At 34.7% G+C, this 16,873-nt stretch overlaps 2 protein-coding genes and 1 long non-coding RNA gene across 9 annotated transcripts in view; 2 read left to right on the forward strand and 1 right to left on the reverse strand.

Moving 5' to 3' along the window:
* Positions 1–74: 74 nt before the first annotated feature.
* On the forward strand, positions 75–8,317 carry Tcs3 (Probable tRNA N6-adenosine threonylcarbamoyltransferase Tcs3). 5 transcript variants are annotated; one of them, XR_014440299.1, is made up of 6 exons: positions 75–299; positions 696–1,137; positions 1,274–1,452; positions 1,516–1,801; positions 1,873–4,029; positions 5,613–7,318. XR_014440299.1 is itself a non-coding variant. In XM_083108015.1 (5 exons), the coding sequence occupies exons 1-4, from the start codon at positions 185–187 to the stop codon at positions 1,785–1,787; spliced, it is 1,008 nt and encodes a 335-aa protein (XP_082964141.1). In that variant the 5' UTR covers positions 75–184; the 3' UTR covers positions 1,788–1,801; positions 5,613–7,318. The 5 variants fall into 5 exon arrangements, 4 of the variants coding, with proteins under 4 accessions (XP_082964141.1, XP_082964138.1, XP_082964140.1 ...); XM_083108015.1 differs by lacking the exon at positions 1,873–4,029; XM_083108012.1 differs by lacking the exon at positions 5,613–7,318 and having other exon boundaries at positions 2,465–2,990.
* LOC145976706 (uncharacterized) lies at positions 1,948–4,145 on the reverse strand. The gene is made up of 2 exons (XR_014440300.1): positions 3,444–4,145; positions 1,948–2,470 (listed from the first exon to the last, which is right to left on the reverse strand). It is a non-coding gene; the product is annotated as an uncharacterized LOC145976706 (long non-coding RNA).
* Positions 8,318–8,439: 122 nt separating the features above from the next.
* The window catches only part of Shab (Shaker cognate b), a 47,293-nt gene continuing 38,859 nt past the window's right edge, over positions 8,440–16,873 (forward strand). For all 3 annotated transcript variants that reach the window (XR_014440297.1, XM_083108007.1, XM_083108008.1), the window contains exon 1: positions 8,440–9,519. Coding sequence is in view for 2 of the 3 variants with exons in the window: in XM_083108007.1 (XP_082964133.1) it covers positions 8,440–9,519 (1,080 nt within the window). In the remaining variant the exon portion in view is untranslated. The remainder of the gene's footprint in view (positions 9,520–16,873) is intronic.

Below are 16,873 nucleotides of genomic sequence, written 5' to 3' on the forward strand. Positions count from 1 at the left end.
GGCTCGAAATATTGGTCCAGTTATGCCCTCTCACAGAAATAGCGACTTAATGGCAAACCACGTGACTGCAACTGTGTATATAAGTGCATGTATATTGCTATTGCGTGATACTTTAATAATTTCATTCATTTATACGTGTGAATGAATATTTGTTTTAATCATTAGAGACAGGAAAATTATAAAAATGGTGATTGTTATCGGATTCGAAGGTAGCGCAAATAAACTGGGCGTAGGAATAATTCGCGATCAACAAGTATTGTCAAATGTGCGACATACCTATGTTACTCCACCGGGAGAAGGTAACCTTAAAATAATATTTTTTTGCATATATCATGCATAAATACATGACATAATGTATGTGACGTAAGACTTTTCGTTATTTATTGAGCAAAATTTAACAGTTTTAAGATTTAGTAGATTTGTATCAAGCCTACTTTAGTCAATTTCTACCATTCATGTAATATAAGATTTCACTTCATTTATAATACAAAATTTATTACATTTTATTAAAAATATATGTATAAATTATATAAAGATACATATATGCTTATATATCATTAAATTTCATAAAATGATAAATAAAATTCTTGTAAATTTTGTTGTTAAACACTATCTAAAGTAGGCTTGAAAATATTCATAAAGATTGTGAACAGTTCTAATATAAATATGCTAATTTAGCCATATCATCTTATTAGGTTTCTTACCTCGAGAAACGGCGCAACATCATAGAAAACATATATTAGATGTTTTGCAAAAGGCCTTAGATGAAGCAAAGATTAGCATGAAGGATGTAGATGTTGTTTGTTACACAAAAGGACCAGGAATGGGAGCGCCATTGACAGTCGCTGCTTTAGTAGCTAGGACTGTTGCCCAGTTATACAATAAACCTATAATTGCAGTCAATCACTGTATTGGTCATATTGAGATGGGACGTTTGATTACTGGAAGTGAAAATCCTACCGTTTTGTATGTTTCTGGTGGAAACACTCAAATTATTGCATATTCTCGACAAAGATATCGCATTTTTGGGGAGACAATCGACATAGCAGTAGGAAATTGTTTGGACAGGTTCGCGAGGTTATTAAAACTCTCAAATGATCCCAGTCCTGGATATAACATTGAACAGTTAGCAAAAAAGTAAGCAAATTTTTATATCTGATTAATGTTTTGCTAGGATTTCATTTTGGAAATCCTCGATAAATATTAACGTTCAAGATCACACTTATGGGATCTCGTATGCTGGATCCAATTAAAATTTTATGGATGCAAAAAGGGGTGAGAAACTGGCACCACTACCATATGTTGTGAAAGGGATGGATGTATCATTCTCTGGTATCTTAAGTCATATAGAAGAACACTTATCCAAATGGTTCGATACAAAGGAATTTACTCCTGAAGATTTATGCTTTTCCTTGCAAGAAACCGTGTTTGCCATGCTCATTGAAATTACAGGTAATTATTCACTTGATGGTTTTGCTCTTTTCTTGCTTATTTAACTGTTGTTAAATGTTGCAGAGCGCGCGATGGCGCACGTGAGATCGAACGAAGTGTTGATCGTGGGTGGCGTGGGATGCAATGAAAGACTGCAGGAAATGATGAGTGTCATGTGTAAAGAAAGAAATGCAACTCTTTACGCGACGGATGAGCGATTTTGCATAGACAACGGCGTTATGATCGCAGTCGCTGGATTGCTCCAATACAAGTGCGAGGGAGGTACTCCTTGGACACAAACTACTTGCGTTCAGAGATACCGAACGGACGACGTTCATGTTTCCTGGAGAGAATAAAATAATATTTTCAAGTAAGTTTTTGTTTAAATATTTTTTAATCACCATCTATCTGAATTGATACAAATAAATTTTTTAAATTTAGATTACTCTTTAGTTTTTATATTGGAACGAGTTTCATTTTAACTATTAACAGGTAATGAAATTATAACAGAATAATAATTTCGGAAATATGTTAAGATAATTTTATATTTATTATGTCGGATTATACATAACAATATATAAATATTGGATAACATTAATTGCAAGCATTTAAATTAATTTAAATTTTCTGAATACTTTTTTATATTCATTGTATTAAAAAAAGTGATGAAAATAACGATAACCGAAGAATTCATTTTTCTACTAATTCTTGAAAAACAATTGGTTTTTAATATAATTTGGTTTTTTTATATGAAATAAATTCTTATCAATTTAATGAGGAAATTATATGTAAGTGTTATATATTAATCTTTTATCTTTATAACAAATATTAGACATTTTATATATATATCAACGTTTATAAATTTATATACTATTAAATTCGCTACGCGATTATGCGAATGTGCAAAAATGGTATTAAGAATTGATCATTGTATATTATTCGTGACGACCTCCATGCTGTCTCTAAAAATACCACTTCTCTCTTTCTCTCTCTCTCTTTCTCTCGGTGATGCGATCGTGTGGGCAACAACCAGCATTATCTGGAAATGCAATGCAACCTGATTTCGTGGTAGGATAGATACATTTCCTGTCGATCGGACAGCGATTTGCCTCGATATTGCAACAGTTTCGACCTTTAAATTTTTTTCGACCGATTCGATATTGACCTCGTTCCGATGTGATATCGATCTGACTATTAACTACACGTGAAGCGATTCTTCGGCGCATATACGATGCTTTATCGATTCGCTTCTCACAAAAAACATTGGTGATGCGACTCCTGGCTTCATATCGAAAATTCCGACGATATTATACAGTACGAGATCGCGCAAGCCAAAAAAGAAGACTGGGTAGGGGAAAAAGAGGGATGGAAACATTGATCGGGCATGGCATTCTTTCTAAGACTAGTACAAAACGAATTATCGATGAAATTATGACCAAACTATAATAATCATTATTAATATAATATTTAATATAATATTAATTGTTCATAAATAATTTAAAAGTAATAAAATCTCCCTCTCTCTCTCCTTCTCTTTCTATCCTCCCTCTTTCTCTCTTCTGACTTTTGATTTTAAATCTTCAGCTAATGTTAATTTATAAAATAAAATTTAACGCGCGTTTCAAATTACCATGTGAGAAAAACCGTATAATTTTCATAGACATATAATAATAACTTATCTTACTAATTTCACAAATTAGCCTTATATTATTATTTTGCAATTTATTGAACGATTAGGGGACGATAATTAACATCGAAAATACGTCCACTCTCGCGGTGACACTGCGCCCAAGAGCGATCGCGCGTCTCGTTGGTCGTGCAAGGTAGCGAGGAATCGCCCGCACTTTAAAAGCACCGCTTCGTCACTGGAGCAGGGTGCGGGGACGACGCGCAATTCGGGGCGCACAGGGTGGCTCGGGATAATCGCCAAGACGCACCGCTGGCTCGCGTCCAAGTAGTGCCTCTGTCGGCGCCAATAGCAGTTAGAGCGGCACACAGAGACTGTATCTCACCTCTAAACTATCAAGAGAGAGCGGCCGACAGCGGGCCGGCAGTAACCGTGCGATTTTCGAATCTCTCTTTCGCGCGCGGGCGCGGTTCCTCCCCTGTTTCTTTTTTTTCTTCCTCTTCTTCGATCGCCGAAATCGGTGGCCGAGTCGCCGCGATCGGTAGCGATCGTCTCCCGTTTCCTCCACTGATCATCCAGCGTCCGGTGCTCCGGCACGGGACGTTTCTTCTCGGAGCATCGCGCGCACCTTCGTATTCGTACCCCGACCGTACCCACATTCGCGCTTAATCGATAGACGGGGCGTCGATCGCAGCGCCCGGTGTGGAACAAGTGGTAGTGTCAGTGCGATCGTCGTCGTCGTCGTCGCCGCCGTCGTCGTCGTCATCGCCGTCGTCGTCGTCGTCGTCGTCGTCGTCGTCGTCATCGTCATCATCATCGTCGTCACTGTTCGTCATTGTTATTCCCAAAGCGGACATCGCGAGGCGATTTTGCCGGGTGACGAGATGCGACAGTCCAGCGCGACACGCAACGACCCGCCGTTTCCACGGCCGGACAGCGATCATCATGTTTAAAGCAGAAGCAAGAGAGAGGTGAGTAACGCGCCAAGAGATAATCGCGCGAAGACTGCTGACTGAAGTTGCCACTAGCCTGCCTCGCGCACGCCTCTTGTCTATTTCCGTATAGTAGCTGCCGCGCGACGCGCACCACCGGTCGCACAACACGCGTCGTTGTCGTTGTCGTAGTCGTCGTCGTCGTCGTCGTCAACAAGAATGTTCCCGGACCGCGAGACCCAGATAGCTTGGGATTGTCCCCGTCCGTCGTTCGCGCTCTCAGCTGGCCGCCCTTGGATCTGTCAAACGCGCCTAGTGCGGCTTGAGCGAGCCCCTTGAAATCGAGTTCCAAGATCCGCTTGTAATCCGGGTCAGTGATTCGCTTCCTGTCTCCCGTTATTATAAGCCTCGAACTAATGGAGATGTTTAATTAATCGAGATTAACGTTAAGTTCGAGATGAGTCCAAGCGAATGGTAGCTCGCGGAAAATGATATCTTTAAAAATAACTTCTCTTAGTGCTCCGATATGCTTTAATAATTGATTAGCGAGGATTTTTCCGTGGAAACTTATTTTTGAATCATGTAAAACATGTTTGTACAATTTTCAGCAATAAATTTGCTTTTCACATTGCAAACATTGATTTTAAGAGAATTGGCTATAGAAAAAAGAGAGACATGAAGGATGAAAGATCCAAGAAGAGATCTTCGAAATATTGGAGTAGGCATATCAACGTGAAAAAATGCTCCAGGATAAAATCTTTTATTTTATATTTTAAAGTAAAACTGCGTTGTTTAATTATATTAAGGGAGAAATTGCGACGTGATTTTAGAACAAGTCTTATTTCGGGATTTAAAATAAAATGCTCGATACCTATCGTGGGTAGGTTCACGTAAATGAGATCCCAGTCTAGTGTTGTCTCTTACTACTGTCTGACAATCTCGGTCGTTATTCTACTGCTGCTCGTAAACTACCCTGCTACATCGAGCCTCGAGATGAACCTATCCAACGCTCGTCAAGCAAACATATCCTTTTCTGTCGAGGTTGATAGGTGTTCTTTGAAAACACAGACTATGGGTGAATATTCCGTTTTTTCCTTTTAATTTTCGACAATCGCTAATGAACCTTTCTTCGAGTCTCGGAAACCATCAGCGTTGCATTGACTCGACGCCAAAAAATTTAAACGACGCGATCGTGATGCAACCGATCGTTGCACTGGTCGTTAAATTTTTCGAATTGTTAGAGCTCTTGTGTTCTCTCTGGTATTTTAAAAATTGCGAAAAGGAGAACATAGATAGATATTCCTGAGATATTTGTACAAGATTTTTAGAAATGTATGGAAATGTATCATAAAAAATGTTTCCTTGATTTTTACGATCTCGTTATCGAAAAAACTCCTTTCGCAATTTTTTTTACATTATTTGCATGATATATAAAAGATATTCTCTGAAAACAAAATATGTTGAGTTTTTGTTCAGAGAACTTCAACATATTTTGTTTTCAGAGAATTATTTTCGATAAAATTTTTTCTGCAAATATATATATATATTTGCAGAAAAAATTTCATCGAAAATAATTCTTTTCTCAAAGAACGTTATTAAATAAATATTTTCGTTTTGTCTAGGACTGAGAAAACAGACAAATAACTTTGAGAAATAATAATCAATAATCGAGGCATCACGTCGAATAAAGGCGCAAAATAAAGGGTCGTCAGAGAAGAATTTCCTGAAATAATGCCGAGTCGCGCAATCCTTGAGCTGCCATATGAGAAATTTGATCGCATATCACGTAATATCGCCCCAAAATAGTGCGATCCATCAATGATGACAAATTCCGCGAATAATTGTTGAATATATTTCCTAAACGCGATCTATATATATTCGGACGTCGCGAACAGCCCTCGCCATTTAATGTTCCTAATTTGAGGTCGTTTTGTTAAGAATTGGGAACTAATTTTCCTCCCTTCACATAAATTTAAAATAGAAGTAGTCGCGAAAAAACAGAATTTTATCTATGTGGATGATAAGGATAGTTTGTAAATTATATCTGTATGTCAATAATTGTTACAATTAGTCAATCGTTTATTATTAAATTCGCACCTGATAGTGGAACACCTCAAATATTCGGGTATACAAGGAATTTAATTTAATGATTTTCCTTTGATGGGGTTCTTGTTTCTCTTGTCTGTATGCTCTGTTAATTGACATTACTGATGTTTGCCTAACTCAAGATTACCGCTCGCAAAAGTATGTCTTTTCATAAAAAATTTATACTACTATAAAAAGTTTCCATGTAAATCTGACTAGATATATCTGTGATAATTATATGGAGCGTAATAATTAGAGAGAGATTAATTATATATAATTATTTTCAAACGACAATTCGAAATTAAGCATAAGAAAATTTACGTAAAAGGTATTGGAACTCTCTAAGCAATATTCTGTTCTGGACCGAAAAGGTCAAAGATCAATAGCTATTTTTCAAATGTCTTCGGATCAAGTCGCGGAAGCGCTGAAACCGGATGCGCACACACAGAAATGAACTGTACGTATACTACATCGTATCAGAATGTCGCGTTCTCTCCTCTTCGGGGGTCAGGTCAGGTGTACGCTCCCTTGCTAGAGAGAGAAAAAGAGAAAGAGAGAGAGGGATGGAAGAGAAAGATCGATTCTCGTTTCTTCGCTCCCTATATATCCTTACATATATGTAGAGCAAAAAGCTGTAAAATATCCTTCGGGAATACTGGGGGTTTATGTACATATTATACATTACATGGAAATAATAATAAATTAACAATTTAATCATCAATAAATTGCCATGGTTATGTAAGTATAAATATTAGCACATATGTGTTATATTATAATATATACACATATGTGTTAATATTTGTTACATACATAAACGCGTGCGCGCACATTGTATTTGGCAATTTATTGATTATTGAAGTGTTAATTTATTATTAGTTCCATGTAATGTCATTTATTTAATAATTGGAGAGTTGGGCGCTTGAATTAAATATTTCTCTCTCTGTTTTGTCTTTCTCTTTCTTTTCTTTTCTTTCTCGTAGTATTTGTTACTTTAAGCATTTATTCGAGTGAGTGTATGTATTGCAACATATATGTATGTTTTGTGTGTGTGGAATATATAAGATATATTTTTAAAGAAAGGATTTTAAGATAGGAAAGAAAGAAAAACATTAAAGAGGACGAAAGAAAGTTTGGTATGTTTTATAGACGGGCTTTGATCGCTTGAGTTAGTTACGAATACTGCGAGTATCATTACAGATACGATGATGTAACGCTTTTAATAAAGTTACGATTTTGCGGGGGCCATGTGGTGAATTATATCGATCATCTCTTCGAAAGTTATTTACTTTCGAAGAAACGCAGAAGAACCAAGATTTGCAGAAACAGTCATCGTGTATCCCTTTTTCGGATCTATTATCTCATTATGTGACATCTCGATATATTTTTTTCGTTTTATAATACAATTTAATTTATTACGGATCAATTACACATTCAACACTTTTTTTCACAAATCGCAAATAAAAAAAATTATCATATAAAAATTGTCTTATAAATAATTAAATAAATATCTTATATTATTTTAATGAAAATAATTGAGAAATGTTCAAATATAAGATATATCTATTTTTATTATACTTATTTTTTATAGATATTCTGATAATTGAAATCCAGGAATGTATGTATGTTCGCGTATATGTGTTAATGCAAATCGTCAAATTTTAAAATATTTATATATCTTAAATGATTTTATAATTTCAAGTTACATTAGAAACAATATTTAAACCATTTAAGATTTAATTATCTATAATTTAAAACTGATCAATCATTAAATTACATATTTAATTTCTAGTATCTATAATTAAGAACAACGAAAGATATTGAAATGATAAATTCAGGACGAAGAAAGTATCTCTAAACTTTGTTTACTGTTTTAACACGAATATTTTTGCTCATCTTCGAAGGAAATATCCCACATCTGTAGCTTAAATACAGATTTAATTACATTTTACGTAGACTGTTCAATCTAAGCATTTGAGACAAATTTAAAATTGCATTTTAAAAATTGTTTCCGAAATTTAAAGCAATATAACGTATAATATACACGATTGATATTTGTTATACACGATGCACCACCCATTTAGATGCCTCCGATGTATCTTTCAGATTATGATACGGCAGAGTCTGTCGACCGAGTCGACGGAAGGGGCTGGACCGATTTACGAATGAAGCTGAAGAGGGACACCGTGGACGAGGAGGAGGAGGACGAAGAAGAAGAAGAAAGAAGAAGAAAACGAGAGAGACACCGCTTGTCTTCGGCGAACAGACAGACGAACGGAAGCATCGGCGTCGAGAGCAACGCGAAGGATAATCGCCTTGCGATCGCGCTGGTGACCGACTTGAAACCGCCGTCGCTCGGCGCGTCCGATGCTGAACGAGAGACGGCTCGAGGACAACACACTGGCGGACGGGGAACGTAATGGTAGCGCCGTGGTCACCGGCCCGGCGCTCTCATCGTCGTCGCCGTCGTGTATGGTACCCTACATCAGCACCGACCAGGGCTACGTGTTCGAGGGTGGCGGCTCGACGACGTTGCAGCAGCCCGGTGCAGCCGGTCGCGGGAACACCGACTGCACCGGTGGCGGAGGAGGTCTCGGGTTCGGCGCGTCGACAGGAGTTAGATCGGGGGGTGGGTTGAGTGGCGGGATAGGATACGGTGCAGTCGGTGCCGCGGCAATCGCAGGAATGGGAGGAGGAGGAGGAGGAGGTGCAGGAGGGGCAGGAAGTGGTGGAGGAAGTACGAACAAGGAAGTCCGTTACGCTCCGTTTTCGTCGTCCGTAGGACCGGTCGGTTCCGTGGCGCCGATAAATCTGCCGTCTCTACCGCCACCGCCACCGCCGCCGCCGCCGCCGCCGCCACCGCCGCCGCCGCCCCTGCCGCTGCAGATGCAGCAGCAACGTGCCTTCTCGAGGTCGATGACGTCCCTGCCGCCGGAGCCGTTCATGATCATGCGTTCGAAGGCGCTGAACCGGCGTGTCTCGATCAACGTCGGCGGCGTGAAGCACGAGGTGCTCTGGCGCACCCTCGAGCGATTGCCGCACACGCGCCTGGGCCGGCTACGGGACTGCAACACCCACGAGGCGATCACTGAGCTATGCGACGATTACTCCCTGATCGACAACGAGTACTTCTTTGATCGGCATCCCAAGTCTTTCAGCTCCATTCTCAACTTTTATCGCACCGGCAAGCTCCACCTGGTAGACGAGATGTGCGTGTTGGCGTTCAGCGACGATCTCGCGTACTGGGGCGTCGACGAGCTCTATCTAGAGAGCTGCTGCCAACACAAGTATCATCAACGTAAAGAGCACGTGCACGAGGAGATGCGCAAAGAGGCGGAGTCGCTCCGGCAGCGCGAGGAGGAGGAATTCGGCGAGGGAAAGTGTGCCCAATATCAAAAGTGGCTGTGGGATCTTCTCGAAAAACCAACCACGTCCATCGCGGCAAGGGTAAGTTGCATCGAAAGCGAATCACGTGCGCGCGAGCGCGCGCGCGCGCAAAAATGACACTTGACGCAGAGATCGCGAAATGTCGTGCATCGTTGCCCTCTTTGTCACGTGTGTAACTAGAATCTATATAACATCCTTGAAAGAAAGAAAAGTGATAATGCAAATACATGCTTTGAATCGTTAGAAAATTATTTTTATTTTTATTTAAAAATTCTCAAAAATTATAAATATTTTCCAAACTTAATATTCAGTCGCACATTTTTAATAATTAACAAATTTCAATATTATTTGTTAAATAATTTTGATATTTTTTAACAGAATTTTAAGAAGTTTACTTTTCAATTTAATTCCTAGTATTTAATGAATATCTATCATGAATAATTTAGAAAGACATACACGAGAGAGGGAATATCAGATTCAACTTATTGAAAAGCCATTGTTGATCTTCAATTTCTTAACACAATTCTGTAGAATCGCGATTCGTTATCGGGAAACGATTGTTGAATTTGAGCCAAGAGGTCGAGTTGTCACAACAAGAACATTAATCGACCCTGATCAATTTAATTTATTTTAGACCACTTCTCTCTCTTTTTAAAATGATTTTAACACGAGAAACTTTTGAGAAGAATATGTTAGAGAAACTAGAAAGGTATAACTATGAGAATTTGAGAGTTTAGCAGATGATTATTTAAACAGCTCTAGTAAAGTCACACTGTTTTCACTTTATTGTCATGTTTTCGTACTACTTTCTGGCTCATTTTCATAGCTACGTTTTATCTACGATGTTGGGAAGTTGCCAAAACGAAATTACACTTGTTTGATACTTGTATAGAATATGTTTCTTGCATTAATTGCGTGTATCGACAATCTTAAAAAAATTTATTTACGCGATAAATTAAGTTGTGCTAAAAATTACATTGCTAACAACATGTGACAGATTCCTGTCATATAAAAATCATTTATATTACTTTAATATCTTAAGTAGTTTGCTTATGATTAATATATACATTTAGAAATGTATGTATATATATGATTTTGTGTTAAATCTTTTTTTCTATTCATATTTATATAATGCCTTTTTTTATATTCAGTTTTATTGAATATTTTTTTCTTCTAATATTTTATTTGGACTTTTATAATATTATGTCTATAGAGAATATATAAAATGCGCGCATTATTATCATGCAAAAGAGGATATATTCAAAAGAGGATAATTTAAAGAATAACTATTTAGTAAATTTTTGATTAGAAAAACAAATAATGAGAGTATATTTAGTTCTAGTTTTTGTGAAAACTAAATATTTTAACATATGCTAATCTTAAATTCTATATATCTGTACAATATATTTTTATTTCAAAAAAGCACGTTGATTTTTTATTAATATTTTTATTTAATCTATGATAATATAGCCGATTGTATATATTATATCGTAGAGTATGATACTCGAATCTATAAATTAATTATTGAAAGATGTTATTTTCACTGACACAGCAAATCAATGTGAGATTTTGTATCTTTCAATTATCCCCACATATACAATTAAAAATTCAATATTATTACTACAATACGCGATGGCGCAGTTAAAGGAAAAATTAAATTAATTGATGTCATAACTGACTCTTTTCATCATTAAGTTTAGTATTTGCCTTTAACAAACTCGATAGCGTGATCTTCTCGTTATGGGAAACGATTCGCGACGTTTCCATTCTTATAAATAAAACTTTCCTTACGTCCGTCTCGCTAAGAAATGCGCGTTGGTGATTATTGTCGTAATCTCCTCATCTAATCGGACTCTTATCAGATCGTTATTTTTTTTACGCGCATAAAATAATGGTTAAGGATCAATAAAGTCGTCGAACAGCACATATAATTTTGCACAAAACGTCTTTAAGGATGCGAGTCGATTTCTATGATATAATCATGAAATTACACTTAAACCTTTTCGCTTATTACAAACACTTTTCACATTCGACTTTCATTTGTATTAATTTACTTAACGATATATCCACACTTGCAGTTCTTTGCCGGAGCCTTAATTCGAGCAAAGGTATTATTAAATCGATATTATAGCATCGATTCAACGTAGCTCGTATTATATAGGCAAACAGATTAGAAAGAAGATATGACCTCGAATTCATATCATCGTCTTAGATCATTTCGCAAGACGCGCTCGATCGGCAGATCGCAGTCGATTTTGCTGATATTCTGAGATAATGTATTTTTTTCGCGAATAAAAACCATTATAATAAAAATTTTAATGTCACGTAATTTTTATGATTGGATAATATAATTAGAATCATTTTTTAGAATATTAAAACACGTAAATATCAACACATATAAAAAATATCATTATTTAAATTAATATATCTTTATCGGAAAAGAATTATATCTAATAATGATTACTTATTTGATATATAATCTTCTATTTATGATTATTACTAAATATGTTATTATAATACATAAAGAAATAGTACGTATTTAAAGCTAGACCCAGATTATTAATAATTTCAACTTTTTTTAAAGATCTAACATATTTTATACGCGTATATTTAAAAAATTAATGTAATTGAAAATTTATTCTTCTAACCTATTCCTTTTGTTACAAGTATTAATATGATATATATTTTCCGATTCGCTTTGCTTAAGAAAAATAAATTACAAGTTATTATAAAAATGTCGATGAAAAAAGACAATAAAGTAACTTAAAAAAATATTCGAGAAAATCTAAATAATAACACAGCCAAATCGATTGAGCGTAACTGGCATAATTCATAAATCAAATCGTAATTTTAGATTATTTTCCTTGGGATACTGATTAACATCATAGATAGTTGTACTTTGGCATTAACACATCTAGACAATTTAACATCAAATAACATATGTCCACTCTTACATTTTTAGTGTATGAGTAAGTATGCGCATACGATATCGTAGATTTTGGCAAATAACTTCCTGACCTTAATATCAATTTCTGTAATGTGTATTTTATTTCTAGGTGGTGTTGCCCAATACATGATATTAATCTGTCTCTCTCTTTTTCCCCTCTTATTGTAATTCAAGCTTTTAATCTATAATTTTCATATTGTATCCCAAGCATACTCGTCATGCCGTATAATCGGCCATCGATGATAATGGGAGTGCTTTATACGCGATTACCAGGTATCACGTTGATTCTTTCTCGACACCGCTCCCTAAGCACCTTATTTAATGGTTTCGCTACCAGCGATTTCAATTCGACACCACTCTCTAAAAGTAAATCAGTGTATTATCACTGTAATCAGTGCTGTACTTATAACTGCTTGTAATCAGTGAGTATTTACTGTTTAAATACTCACTGATTACAAGCAGTTATAAGTACAGCACTGATTACAGTGATAATACACTGATTCACTTTTAGAGAGCACAATCATATGTATATCTATATACGCACGCGTGCCTTATGCACACTTATATATAAAAACATAAATCTATATAATTTACTCACTTATTTATGGTGCAAGTTTATATGATAGACAAATTTATGTGTGTTGAAATATGAAAATTTATATACAGGGTGTGTCAGATTTGCAGCTTCTTCTTATAAAAAAATAATCTAACGAGCAAAGTAAGAAAAAAAATTTGTTTCTATTTTTTTTAAATAAAAATAGCGATATATTGTAAGTTTTCAAAAGATTTTTTAAATATTTTAAATCTATTTATTTTATTCTCTTAAGAAAGATTAAAGACGATGACGAATTGTGTTTCAAGAGCGCAAATAGATTATAGCCTCTAGCTTTTTGATTAATCCGATAATCGATGAATGCATTTTCCCTCAAAAGAAAATGAATTTAGTTTTTTTTATTTATTAAAGTATTTAATGTCGCGAATCGAACAACAGCAATAAAATATAATTTTTTTCTAAATTTATCATACAAACATTAATTTCGAATTTGTTAAAAAGGTGACAAAAAAGTGACTCTGAGACACCCAGTATAATTAATGAGTAACCAGTATTAAATATGATATAACTAACGAGATATATCATATTATATTATTAATACCGACCCGTTCCTATGTCGAGTCCGATGTCGATACTCGTGTGTCACACTTTACGCCAGTATGACAAATATGAATTAAACAATGTACATCCTAGAACTGTGTACTTTCCACGGTCGTGTATACACGACCGTGGTACTTTCTCAGCTATGAAATTTTTAGATGATAAAAAATAAGAAATGTCATTTGTTTTAATCAAAGCATCGAGCCATTGCAAATAATCGAAACGAAAATATTTTCATGAGAGAGAACTACCGCAACGCAAATAGTAACAAAATCTTATTTTTTTTTATTTAATTCTACATAGATCTTATTGCAATACAAGATTTTAACTTGTACGAAGATATGGCTGAAAATCATAAAATCATGTAAAAAATAGTATCTAATACGAAGTTCAAAATTTTCTTCTTTTTCGTAATTTCGCACAAGCAAGATTAAATACCTGTAAATATCGAGAAATAAAGTATCTGGGACATCTTATAGTATATTAGCTTAAATAACATTTACGTGCTGATGGCGTAAAGACAAGAACTTTGGCGTAAAGACAAGAACTTTGTGCGCATCGCGCCGAGAATCGATCGCGGACTCGACAATCAGTCATCATTCACGAAAGAATCTTCTTGATTTAATAACAAGCGACACTTTATCTCACGAACGTACAATCTCCTCAATATATATACTTAACACACCACAAACAATACACATTGCCCACACTGTTGCTCCGAGATGAAATATTTTGTGCGGGGTTTTCACATTGCACCTGTGTTTTTCCCTCTAACTCTTAAAAAAATACAAGAATTCCCGAGAAAAATGTCAATCATAATCTCTTTTCTCCCCTCGCTTCCTTCTTCCCTCCAAAGTACCCTTGTACTTATCCAAGATCATCCCTCAAGTCGCCCGAGTTGAACGATGTCGGCGTCCGACATCTTAAAATGGCTCCCTAACTACGGTTTCTGTTGCCCTTATCTCGCTGCACGCCCGTATGATAACGGCTGCGGCACAATGCTGCTTCCGTAAGCTGATACACACACATTGCACCGCACCGGTGTACCAATTTTATCCGCCGAGACAGATTCTCTCTATTCTCTCGGGACTCTTTCTCGTCTTTCGTCTCTAGACGTGTTTCCTTTAATCGGCTTATCAATATTACAGAAATATTGATCTGAGCCAAGTATATTTAGAGTACGTAAGAGGTCATAACACTATAATACAATTGCCGACGAGTATACCCTTCAGCCGTGATCCGCTGGTCTCTTGAGAATATTATGAAATATCCCGACAATGTATGATATTTGCGCATAGATTTGTGCGAATATCATTGATCGTTTTAATCGTTATAAATAGATTAGATCGGTTGGACGAATAGGTGATTAGTGAATGATAAATGATAATGAAATAACTCATTATATAAGTACATTAATGTTTGTGACAGTAAAGTAATTTTGCAACTTGAAAAAATAATAAGATTGTTTTGTTAATTCCTATCAAATTTTCTATGTATTTATACATAATTTAATTTGATTATGTAAATTTTAAAAATTATGTTTTACAAAATTTTATTTCTTATAATATATACTTATAAATGACTTTGGAAATATCCATTTTGTTAAAGTAAATATGCGATTGTAAAATATATTGGAATTAAAATGAATTATTGAATTGAATATTTATAAATTTGTGAAGTCAAATTTGCATATTAGATTTTAAATTTGTTGTATAGATTTTTATTAAGTCTATCATGATATACTGTGTACATATACATATACTTATTTAGAGAGTGTTTCAGAGACTGATGTTATGTGTGCATCAAATTGAAGACTAGTTTTTTTCAGATACAAAATTGTCTATAAAATACTTGGTAATTGATCATTTGTATTTCCGGGTATTCGTACAAATCTTTACACTATATTTTAAAGATTCATCGTATTGCTGAATATAGACTTCCATTATTTTCTACACGTGGCTGGAGCAATTATTTGATGACTAATAAAAGCTAACCATTTCGTAATATTAAAATATTTTAAAATAATTGATTAACATATGTTATGTTCCTAGATGAATAGCTTAATTAATAGCTATATTAATAAACTATTTACACACATTTGTTAAAATTAATCAAATCATAGCATTTCCCTGCGTTTTAAAATACATTGAATGCAAAAATTTTACTTTTTCAATTGCTAAACTAAATCTCATTATATGCTTGATATGTATATTCTTTATTGAAAATTGCATGACTATAATATGTATAAGTGTATATATAATATAAGTGTAATATGTATAATATAAGTGATTATAGAATAATATACATAATTATTATAACTATAAATATATATAAAAAATTAATTTATATACTATAAAAATATATGTATATTATTATTATGCTATATATATCCACATACATATATAATTAAACTATTATATTATTATTATAATACTGATATTTTATTACTCTGTATTTTGACACTTTTACTTATATTATAGTCAGGCAAAAAGAAGAATTTATACATGATTGATATTGCGTGAATTTTTTAATTTTTATTACATATAACAAGTGAAATGATTAAAAGACGATCTGCAAACATCATACGTTACGCGGCTGAATGATATACTTGTCTGAATAATAATTGTAACTATAATGTATATATGTATTTTTCGGGGGGCCGCTGCACTTTAGTCCAAATAATATGTATGAATTTTCGATTTTTGTCCGCCTTTTTTGTCCGCTTACTTTTCTCAATCTATCTCGGCTTCTTCTACTCAATATTGTTATAAATGAGAAAAATGTAAAGAAACAACTCGCACGAACTCGCTTTACTGCACAATACTATCGAGTTCCGTTCCGCACACAGAGTACACTGCACGCATTTGCTTTACACTTGTCGTCACTATTAACACGTATATATACACGCACACACATATATGCATTTTATTGTACATTCCTTTCGGAAACATTAATTTTAATACTGACATCTCTCTCATTCGAAATTTCCCAAATAATGTACTGTTTAACCCTTTGCTGTAACATGTTGAAACGAACATTTCTTCTGACAATTTTTAAATTTTTTAATATTTGAAAAAATCGATATAATATTGATAAATTTCTTAAAATTTTCATAAAATTTCCCAAATGTGATTACTTTTAATTGTAATACTAAAATTAAAAGAATATTTAATAACAATTATTACTGAAATTAATGTTGGATCGCAAAGGGTTAAAATGTGGCAAATCTATTTTTCTCCCTTCGCTGTTTTTTTTTTAACTTTTGCTTACGAGATAGTATATTTGGGGCAAATCTAAATTAAGCGATTTTCTGG

This window comes from Camponotus vicinus, unplaced genomic scaffold (assembly GCF_025532165.1).
Source record: "Camponotus vicinus isolate PSW18456_S1 unplaced genomic scaffold, iyCamVici1.0 SCAF_9, whole genome shotgun sequence".
In the NCBI taxonomy this organism is placed as follows: domain Eukaryota; kingdom Metazoa; phylum Arthropoda; class Insecta; order Hymenoptera; family Formicidae; genus Camponotus; species Camponotus vicinus.

What these genes read in the sequence shown, in the direction of transcription:
- Tcs3 (XM_083108015.1), top strand. Translation starts at nt 185, where the DNA reads ATGGTGATTGTTATCGGATTCGAAGGTAGCGCAAATAAACTGGGCGTA. An exon ending in TGTTACTCCACCGGGAGAAG is followed by an intron (nt 300 to 695) that starts GTAACCTTAAAA and finishes TCATCTTATTAG; the next exon opens with GTTTCTTACCTCGAGAAACG. An exon ending in ATTGAACAGTTAGCAAAAAA is followed by an intron (nt 1,138 to 1,273) that starts GTAAGCAAATTT and finishes GGATGCAAAAAG; the next exon opens with GGGTGAGAAACTGGCACCAC.